This window comes from Erinaceus europaeus, chromosome 1, assembly GCF_950295315.1.
Source record: "Erinaceus europaeus chromosome 1, mEriEur2.1, whole genome shotgun sequence".
NCBI classification, from domain to species: domain Eukaryota; kingdom Metazoa; phylum Chordata; class Mammalia; order Eulipotyphla; family Erinaceidae; genus Erinaceus; species Erinaceus europaeus.
The window spans coordinates 114,450,954-114,461,509 of record NC_080162.1 but is presented as its reverse complement, the minus strand read 5'-3'; the positions used below and the strand labels follow the sequence as shown (position 1 = coordinate 114,461,509).

The following is a 10,556-nucleotide window of genomic DNA, read 5'->3' as shown; positions in this document are numbered from 1 at the left end:
GGGGGGCTCCTCCTGTGACTGGGGCTAGTACCTGAGGCTGGGGTGTGGGACACCCTGAGATCTGGTGCTGGGTTCTTCATCTGACTTGCTGTGGAATTTGGGCTGATCATGTCCTCAGGTACAGCCTCTGCCATGAGGAAGGAGGAGGGGAAAGGAAGGGCAGGATATTTTTGATAACTGGAGTTCTGGGAATCTTAATTTTTTTTGTGGGGGCTTTAAAAATCCATTTGAAGAGGTCAGGTGGTGGTGCACCTAGTTGAGCACATATGTTACAATGTGCAAGGGTGTGGGTACGAGCCCCCACCTGCAGGGGGAAAGCTTCACAAGTGATGAAGCAGTGCTGCAGGTGTCTTTGTCTCTCTCCCCTCCCTCTCTCTCTTTAATTAATTAATTATTGAATAGAGACGGAAAGAAATTGAGAGGGGTGGGGGAGATAGAGAGGGAAAGAGAGAGAGAGAGACAGCTACAACCCTGCGTCACCACTCGTGAAGCTTTCCTCCTGCAGGTGGGGACCGGAGGCTTAAACCCAGATTCTTGGGTACTTTAATGTGAATACTTAACCAGGTACACTACCATATGGCCCCATGTCTCTCTCCCTTTACCCCTGCCCCTTCCCTCTCAGTTTCTGGCTGTCTCTATCAAATAAATAAACATTAATTTTAAAAATCCATTAAAGGGGTCAGTGAAATAGCTCAGTTTGCTAGTGTGCTGCCTTGCCACATGCATGACTCAGGCTTGAAGCCTGTCCTCCACTTCATTGGAGGAATCTTTGGTGCTGTTATCTCTCTATCTCTGAAAAAAAATTCATAAGAGAAGCTTAAAAAAAGCTCTCTATTCTCCTCTCCAAAATAATGCATGCCTAGGAGGGCTTGGGTGCACCAAGTTGAGTGCACATGTAAGAGTGCACAATGAACCGGGTTCAAGCTTCTGGTCTCCACTTGCAGGGGGAAAGCTTCATGAGTGGTAAAGCAGGGCTGCAGGTGTCTCTATTTCTCTCCCTCTCAATCTCCCTGTCCCCCTCCTTTTTTTTTTTTTTTTACCAGAGTCAAAGTACTGTTCAGCTCTGGTTTATGGTCCTGTGGGGGATTGAACCTGGGACTTTAGAGCCTCAGGCATGAGAGTCTGTTTGCATAACCATTATGTTATTTACTCTCCGCCCTCCCCTTCCCTCTTGATTTCTGACTGTCTATATCCAATCAATACATTAAGATAATAACAAAATATGCATATCTGGGCTGGATGGCAGAGCACCTGGTTGAATGAATGCACAAGGACCCGGGTTCTAGCCCAGTCCCCACCTGCTGGAGGAAAGTTTTGCAAGTGGTGAAGCAGTGCTGCAGATCTCTCTCTCTCCCTCTCCCTCTCTCCCTCTCTCTCTCTCTCTCTCTCCCTCTCTCTCTCTTTCTCTACCTCTCCCTCACCTCTTGATTTCTGGCTGTCACTATCCAATAAATAAATAAAGATAATAACAAAATATGCACATGTACATGCCCTCAAATATTTGCATGCCATTCCTAGCTCTTAGAAGACCCCATGTCCAGGTTATGGCTGTAATGTATGAGACCTTGGATGGGCTAAATTTGGTCCAGTAAGCAGCCTGCAAGCCTGGGGTGACTGCTTTTTGTAAGTACAGGTGGTGCAGGTATACCCTGATTCTGCTAAGAGGCTCACATGTGAGTGTGGCCGAGTCTATGTGGGTCCTGACAAACAGTGGCTTCTCTGGAGAGACTTGGCAAACACATGGAGGTGATTGTTGAAGACTGCCTGGTCCAGTTCCTTCACACCATCATTGCTGAACAAGTGCTGCCCCTAATGAGTGATCAGAGGCTGGAAGATGAGTGCCCTTGGGGGGGCCCTGAACCAGGAAATATGCCCAGATGTTCCTTTACCTAGATAAGAGAAGACTATCTGAAGCTTGTTTTAATTGGGGCTTAGGGTTATTCACAGCCTACCTCTCTCTCTTGGTCTGAGATTTAGACAGGACTAACCATGGTTCATCTTCTTTCCTTTCCTATTTTATTTTATTTTGTTTATTTTTTTTTTTATTGTCACTAGAGTTATCACTGAGGCTCAGTGTGGGCACTATAAAGCCACAGCTCCTGGTGGCCATTCCCCCTTTTTTCTTTCTACTTTATTTTTATTTGACAGGACAGAGAGAAATTGAGAGGAGAGGGGAGATAGAGAGGGAGAGAGACAGAGAGAAACCTGTAGACCTTCTCTACCACTTGTTAAGTGTCCTCCTTGCAAGTGGGGACCAGGGGCTTGAACCTGGGTCCTTGAGCCTGGTGATATGCCACTGCCTGGCCCCCTCACTTTCCTATTTGTCTTTTACTTCCATGCCATATGAATGATTATATTTGGAGAGGGGCTGGGTGGTGGTATACACCTTACCATGCATAAGGACTTCTGGACAGAGAGAAACTGAAAGAGAAAGAGGATGGAGGAGGGAGGGAGGAAGGGATGGATGGGGAGAGAGAGAGAGAGAGAGAGAGAGAGAGATGAGAGACCTGCAGTACTGATTTGCCACTCATGAAGCTTCCCTCTTATAGGTGGGGAGTGGGGGGCTTGAACCCAGCTCCTTGCATGGTAACATGTACACTTAACCAGGTGTGCTACCACCTGGTCCTTCTCCTTGCTTTCTTACACAAAAGGTGACATACTTACTATTCACAGAGTCCTACACCTTATTTTTCTATTTAATTATATCTTGGGGAGTATTTTAAAAAATAATTCCTTGGTACTATTTTTTTATTACTGTCACAGAGAATACTGGACAATATGTTAGGATTCACCAAAAACTCCACTGCTAGGGCAGGCAAAATAGTTCACCTGGTTAGTGCACCTGCCCTGTCATATGTTTGACTCAGGTTTGAGCTCAATCTCCACTGCACTGGGGGAAGTCTCAGTGTTGTAATGTTTCCCTCTTTTTCTTTCTTTCCTTTCTTTCTTTCTTCCTTTCGTCTCTCTTTTTTCACGTTTATTTTTCTTCCAGGGTTATCACTGAGACTTGGTGCCTGCACTACAAATCCCCTGCTCCTGAAGGCCATTTTTTCCATTTTACTGGACAGGATAGAGAGAAACTGAGAGCAGGGGGAGATAGAGACAGAGAGAGAAAGATAGATACTTGCAGACCTACTTAGCTGCTTGTGAAGTACCTCCCCCCCCCCCCCAGAATGGGCTTGAACCCAGATCCTTGTGTGGTCCTTGTGCTTCATACTATGTGCACTTAGCCAGGTGTACCACTGCCCTTCTTTCTATCTGAAAAACTCAGCCCCAGTGGTGAAGCCCTGGTAACAACTAACCCAACCCAACTCCATGGGTGGACACTGGTGTTGTTTGAAGTCTATGTTACTATCAACTTAATGTTAATGAATAAACTTAATTTTATTTATGTGAAGCTGTTATCTTCACAAGAGATTCCCACATCTGGATCTCTGGGTCAAGCAATATGTAAATATGTATCTACAATACTTTCACTTATTGCTAACACGCCTCCCACATGGGTAGTGGCAGTGAGTGCAGTGACCCTTTAGAAGCTGTTACATCTTTATTTTCTATGAGAAGTAATACCTCAGTGAGAGCTTAAACCTGCATTTTTTATGAGTGAGGTTACACATGTTTTGCATATATATAAAGGGAATTAGTATTTTTTTTTTTTTTGCTTCCAGGGTTATCGCTGGGGCTCAGTACCTGCACTACGAATCCACTGTTCCTGGAGGCCATTTTTCGCATTTATGTTGCTTTTGTTGGGTAGAACAGAGAGAAATGGAGAGAGGAGGGGGAGACGGGGGGGGGGGGAGAGAAAGATAGACACCTGCAGACCTGCTTCACCACCTGTGAAGCAACCCCCTGCAGGCTCAAACCGGGATTCTTGCGCTGGTCGTTGTGCTTTGTACCATGTGCGCTTAACCCACTGCGCTACCGCCCGGCCCCTGCATTAGTATTTCTTTATTTCCCCACCTTTTGTCTCATTAAAATTTTCTATTTTTCTTTCTTTCTTCCTTTCTTTCTTTCTTTCTTGGATCTATGTAAGTATTAGGGGAGGGGATCCTTTTGTGAGAGAAATTGTTTTGATCAGTTTGTCATTTGGCTTCTGAGACAAAGCTTTCTGTGTTGTAGAACACTTGACTTCTATGAAGTTAATTTTTCTGTTTCCAACCCACATGGTGGGGCTACAAGGATGAGGGTCCAGCTCAGCTCCAGGAGGACTCATGCACCTGCCAGTGGGGATCAGTGACCTGCCCATTAAGCTGCCCTAGGGACAAGAGGCCACACAGATGGAGAGACATTCATAGGCACTGGGAGAGGCCACATACCTCCCTCCCTCCCTCCTGTGACTACCCCGTGGTTCAGGCCCCAGTGGCCTGACTGCCTGCTGTTCTGCAGTTGCTGACATGGACCAGCAGACTCTGGTCTGTCTGTGCTGAGGGGTGAACAGGTGTAGGAAAAAGGTTTCTAGTCAGGTAGATTCATGGAACAGCTCCTGGTAGCCTGTAGATACCCACAATCAGCTGGTCTTTTTAGAAACAGAGGGACATGTGTGATTGAAGTAGCCAAGCTCTTGTTTATCATCTCCTCTTGTCTTCTGAGGAGAATAAGTCCTAGAACCCAGTGGGATATTTCCTCCCTGAGCACAGCAGAGAGGACAGCACGAGGCTGGACCAGGCTGTGGTATGCAGCTGAGTACATTGGGGGAAAGTCACCTTCGGGCCTTGGGAAGCGGGACTTCCAGACACATCAATCATAGAATATGATGCTGGTGTAGGGGGAGGGGGAGAGCCTAGGGAGGCAGCAGCAGCAGGGAAGAAGCAGTTTAGAAAAACAAACTTGATTGATGATGGCATTAAGTTGTGCAAGGGAACCTTACCCTCTGCCTTTCTCATGACATCTGCTTTAAGATCTATAGCATGTGCGTGTGTGTGTGTGTGTGTGTGTGTGTGTGTGTGATTTTTTAGGACAGGTAAAAATAGGCCAAGTGAATTCATTGTGCATTTTGCAAGGCTGGGCTGAGGATAGTGTCACAGTATGGGTGCAGGGCAGTCACAAAGGCTGCTGGGGAGCTGATGTCAATTTGATAAAAGACCAGTACAATGGTGGCCAGTGCTGGTAGGTGGAAAGCAAAGATAATTTACCAGGCTCAGTCCATTGGGTTGTAGAGGTAGAAAGGCTGTGGTGTTTCAAACAGATCAGATGGCTTTGCTCTAAGATGCTGGATACATATACATATATATTAGTGATTTAATAATAAGTAACATGATTGTAGGGTAATGGGGTATAATTACAATTACATACAGTTCCTACCACCAGAGTTCCTTGTCTCATCCCCTCCATTGGAAGCTTCTTTTTTCTTCATCCTTCTGTGAGTATGGACCAAAATTCTTTATGGGGTACAGAAGGTGGGAGGTCTGGCTTTTGTAATTGCTTCTCTATAATTCTTCCCTGCAAGACATGGACATTGGCAGGTGGATCCATACCACTTGCCTGTTTCTGTCTTTCCCTAGTGGGGCAAGGGTCTGGGGAGGTGAGGGTCCAGGACACACTGGTGAGATCATCTGCCCAGGGAAGTCAGGATGATGTCATGGTAGCATCTGCAACTTGGTGGCTGAAAGGCAGTAATATATATATACAAATTGTTTAATAAATAAATAGGAAGCAAGAGATAGAAATAGAGCAGATAAAATTAAGGGTCTTCATGTGGGAAGAAGCTAATAAATCTACTTTAGGTATCTGCCAAGGGGCCCATGACTTTAGTAATTTTTTTGCCTGAGCCTGATAGCTAACATGCAGGTAGACTAAAAATATTGTCTAGGAAGATGGTGTCAGAGTTGAGAACAGGGCTAGAAAGCTAGATTATGATAAGGGTAACTCCCAAACTTGAAGAGAATTGATAAATTTCATTAACTGTTTATACCATTGATTTGACCCTGGGCCCATGTCTATTCATATTTAGCACAGGAGCCTGTGTAACTTCTGCATCCCTATCGGTCTGAGCTCACAGTCCATGATCACAGCTGGGAACATTCTAGGCTGCACTCATTTCAGGACCAACCTTCCTTGAAGGGAGAGTAGGCTGACATAGCCTTCCCTCTGAGAGTGTGGTAGTCCATACCATTGCTGGGTTTCTATATGGCTGTGTCTTAACTGTGACCATGAACTCAACAAATGGGAGATGGCTGCCTGCCACATGCATGTGCTATCAGCCTCTCACCCCATCATGCTAGCAGGGCTCAGATATATCAGGGGTCTTGTGGGGCCCTGTGGTTTCATGCACTCAGAGACCACAGAATTGAATGAGTAACTTGCTCCTGAGAAAACAGCAAAGAATATCTAACTCATTACTTGGAAGTTCTTCTGATGCCCAGCTCCATTCTCATCCCCAGTCCCTTCGCTACTTCCCCAGTCACATAGCAATCATAGTGCTTCTTCCCTGTCCTTTTCTTCTGTCTTTACCGCTTTAAAAATTACTTTTAAAAGATTTTTTTCTATTTTTATTTTTATTATTGGTTATAGACAGAGAGAAATTGAGAGAAGAGGAGGAGATGTATAGGGAGAGAGAGAGAGAGAGAGAGAGAGAGACACCTGCAGCCCTGCTTCACTGCTTGTGAATTTTCCCCACTGCAGGTGGGGACCAGGGGCTTGAACCTGGGTTCTTGTGCAATGTAATGTGTGCACCACTGCCTGGCCCCCTTCTTTCTTTCTTTATTATGATAGAAACAGAGAGAAATAGCATGAAAGAGGGTATATAAAGGGAAAGAGACAAAGAGATACCTGCAGTCTTGCTTTATCACTCATGAAGTTTTCTCACTGCTAGTGGGGACCAAGGACTTGAAGCTGGGTCCTAGTGCACTGTATTGTGTGTGCTTAACCAGGCTGGCTATACCACCTGAAATTCTTGCAGGTAAATTTTAGTAATTTCCAGGGCAAATCAAGGGGTTCTCTGATTTCACACCCTGTTTACAGCCCTGAGTCTGTGTCACAGAAGCTCAGAGACAAACTAATGGAAGCAGGTGTCCCCTTAGAAGGTGGGGTTGGGGGGAGGTGGTGTGGTCCAGAGAAACACAGATGGAGGTACCAGCATGCTCTTTGTGGGGGGGAGCGTCTCTTGGAGCAGAGGGCTCTCACATCTCAGCAACCCTACTCTTTTTCTTTTTTTCCTTTCCTTCTTCTCCTTCTCCTTCTCTTCTTCATCCTTCTTCTTCTTTTAAATAATTATTTATTTATTGGACAGAGACAGAAATTGAGAGGGGAGTAGGAGGGAGACACAGAGACACCTGCAACCCTGCTTTACCACTTGTGAAGCTTCCCCCCTTGCAGGTGGGGACCAGGGGCTTGAACTCAGGTCCCTGTGCACCATAATGTGTGCACTCAACCAGGTGCACCACTGCCTGGCCCCCATCCTACTCTTTCTCTATTAAGATTCCTTATGATTTATGATATTAAGGCTCTGGTGATTCCAGTAAGAACATGTACCCTTTCTTAGCTTCAAATATCCCTTCCTGTCCCTGTCCTCTTTTCCACTCCCATCTGGGTGGTTTATTTTTTAATGTTTTTCCAAAGCAAGTGATAACAGTTTTCTTCTGGGAACAATCAAAACAGCCGTTACCTTATAATCTGCAAAGTACCTTTAAGGACCTGTGCTTAATCCTCTCCACAGGCTCAAGTGTGGATTTTGTGCATGTTCATTCTCACCGGGCCTGGCTCGCTCCCTTCTTTGTCCTCCCTCTCTCTTCTCTGCAGGACTTGGGAGCGCCCACTGCGTCCTGTCTCCAGGGAAGTCATTGTTCGCTGGTTCAAGGAGGAGCAGCTGCCCCGTGGAGCGGGCTTTGAGAGGAACACCAAATCCATTGCTCCCTGGTTCCACGGTAGGATGCCATCATCTCCTTGTCTCCTCCTGTCTCTGGGCTTGGAAGGGTTCCTCTCAGCAGGGGGAGTAAAGCACTTGGTCTTCACAGAGACTGTCCACTCCCAGGGTTAGACAACAGCTTTTCTGACTCACTGGGTGAGAGTGGGCTGGAAACAGGAGCCAGCACTGGCCTGTAGTTGCTCATTGAATGAATGTGCTGACACATCCATAACCTTTATGAAAGCCCATAGGAAACATGACACTGCATGTCTGAGCAAGAGTCCAGGAGACTGGAGGCACCAGGGACCCTCAACAAACTCTTTGTTTGCTGCTGGGTTGGGGGGGGGGCACCCCCCTCCCTCTTTTCTCACCTTCCAGCCTCTTTGACTTTCAAGGGGTTTCCTTTGAGACCCTGTATCTGTTTTTTTTTTTAAATTCCATTAGTGATTTAACATTGATTTTTAAAATTACATGTCAACAGGGGTATAATTCCATACCATTCCCACCACCAGAGTTCTAAATCCCCAATCCCTTCATTGCAAACCACTGCAGTTCTCCCAAGGTTGCAGACAAGGGTTAACTATCATCTCTATAACTATCTGCCTACATTTGTATGTAATTGCCCCTGTTTTCTTCCAGGTCTTGACTTTTCTTCCCCTCCAAACCACTCATGACCTGATTATTACATGCAAATATCCCTCCTTTCCCCTCCTCTCTCTCTGGGTCCTGATGGAGCTGGAGTTCAGAGCCTTCTTACCCTCTTTCTCCTATTACTTCTATCCCTCTAGAGTATGGATCAAAATTCTTTATGGGGTGCAGAAGGTAGGGGTTCTGGCTTCTATAATTACTTCTCTGCTGAACATGGACATTGGCAGGTTGATCCATACCTGTAGCCTATTTCTGTCATTCCCTAGTGGAGTAGGGCTCTGGGGAGGTGAGGTTCCAGGACACATTGGTGAGTTCATCTGCCCAGAGAAGTTAGGATAAAATCAAGAGAATGCCTGCAACTTCGTGTCTGGAAGGTGACAGGATATAAATTGAGACAAAATGGTTAATGAACAGGAACCAAAAAGTAGGAACAGAGCAGATGAGATTAGGGCTTTTAGGGTGGAAGAAAGCCAGGAAGTCCACTCTAGGAAGTCCATTCTAGGGGCCCATGACTATGATAGTTTTTACTCAAGTTTGATAGCATGAAGTTGGATAAAAACATTGTCTGAGAACATAGTGTCAGAGTAGAGAAAAGGGCTAGAGAGTCAAATTAGGGCAAAGAGTAGCTCTCATTCTTCAAAAAACTTTATGAATAAAATTAACTCCATCCACCTGACCCAGGGCCCATATATACATATTGATATTTAGCACGAGAGCCTGCGTAACCTCTAAGTACCTATTGGTCTGAGCTCGCAGCTCATGGTCACAGCTGGGAACATTTGCAGGCTGCACTCATTCAGGACAAGTCTTCCTCAAGTGGCAGGGCAGGGTACCCTCAGCCTCTCTGGGTCACTTCCTACTGTTGCTACTTTATGGTGAGGGCAAGTTCCTGGGAAGGCCCACAAGAGAGCTCATGATGACATTCCTGATGGGAGTGACTAGTGGTGGTGGAGAAAGGGATCCACTAGAGGAGAGACCTTGTATCTGTACACACAAGACTGTGAGACTCAGTGGACAGGAGCTTCTGAAGGGCAGGACCTGCCATTGTTGTTTGAAGTACATCTCCAGGTCAGACCTAGACCTGGCACACAGCAGGCTCCAAACATACAAATCATTTCAGTGACAGAATGTCATCCACCCTTTGTTATTTATTTCTTTATTATTTGCCTCAAGGGTTATCGTTGGGGCTTGGTGTTGGCACTATGAATCCACCGCTGCTGGTAGTGATTTTTTTTCCATTTTCTTGGATAGGATGGAGAGAAATTGAGAGGGAGAGGAAGACAGAGAGGGAGAGAGAAAGAGAGACACCTGCAGATCTGCTTCATCACTTGTGAAGTGATCCCATTGCGAGTGGGGAGGCCAGGACTTGAGCCTGCATCATTTTGTAGGTCCTTGCACTTAGTACTATGTATGTTTAACTGGGTGTGTCACTACCTGGCCCCCTTATCCAAACTCTGAGCACCAGAATTAGGAGGTTTCTCTGCAGTGCCTAGTTCTTTCATTTTATAGATAAGAGATCTAGAGAGGAAAGGGAATTTTTATAAGGTTACCAGACTTGTAAAGGCAAATTTAGTCCAGTGATCTATATGGAGGCCCCAAATATGATTATGATTTCAGTGACTTGAATGACCTTTTTTTTTTTTGTTTGTCATCTGATTTTTCTCTCTCTCTCTCTTTATTATCTTTACTTATTGGATGAAAAACAGCCAGAAATGGGGGGGGGGGCAAGGTGGTGGCACTCCTGGTTGAGTGCACATGTTATAACAGACAAGGACCTGGGTTTGATCCCCTGGTCCCCACCTGCAGGGGGAAAGCTTTGCAAGTGGTGAAGCAGGGCTGCAAGTGTCTCTCTGTCTCTCTCCCTCTCCACCCCCACCTTCCTTTATCAATTTCTGGCTGTCTCTATCAAATAAATAAATAAATTAAATTAAAAAATTAGAAAAAAAGAGGGTGGGGGAAATAGAGAGGGAGAGAGACAGAGAGACCCCTGCAGCCTTGCTTTACCACTCATGAAGCTTTCCCCTACAGGTGGGGACTGGGGGCTTGAACTCGGGTCCTTGCACAT

The 10,556-nt window shown here is 45.8% G+C and overlaps 1 protein-coding gene across 1 annotated transcript in view; it reads left to right on the top strand.

The window, feature by feature from the left end:
• Window positions 1-10,556, top strand: part of SH2D4B (SH2 domain containing 4B) — a 92,322-nt gene that overhangs the window by 59,813 nt on the left and 21,953 nt on the right. The window contains 1 exon segment of the mRNA XM_060202028.1: window positions 7,655-7,862. Within this exon segment, the coding sequence (XP_060058011.1) occupies window positions 7,655-7,862 (208 nt within the window).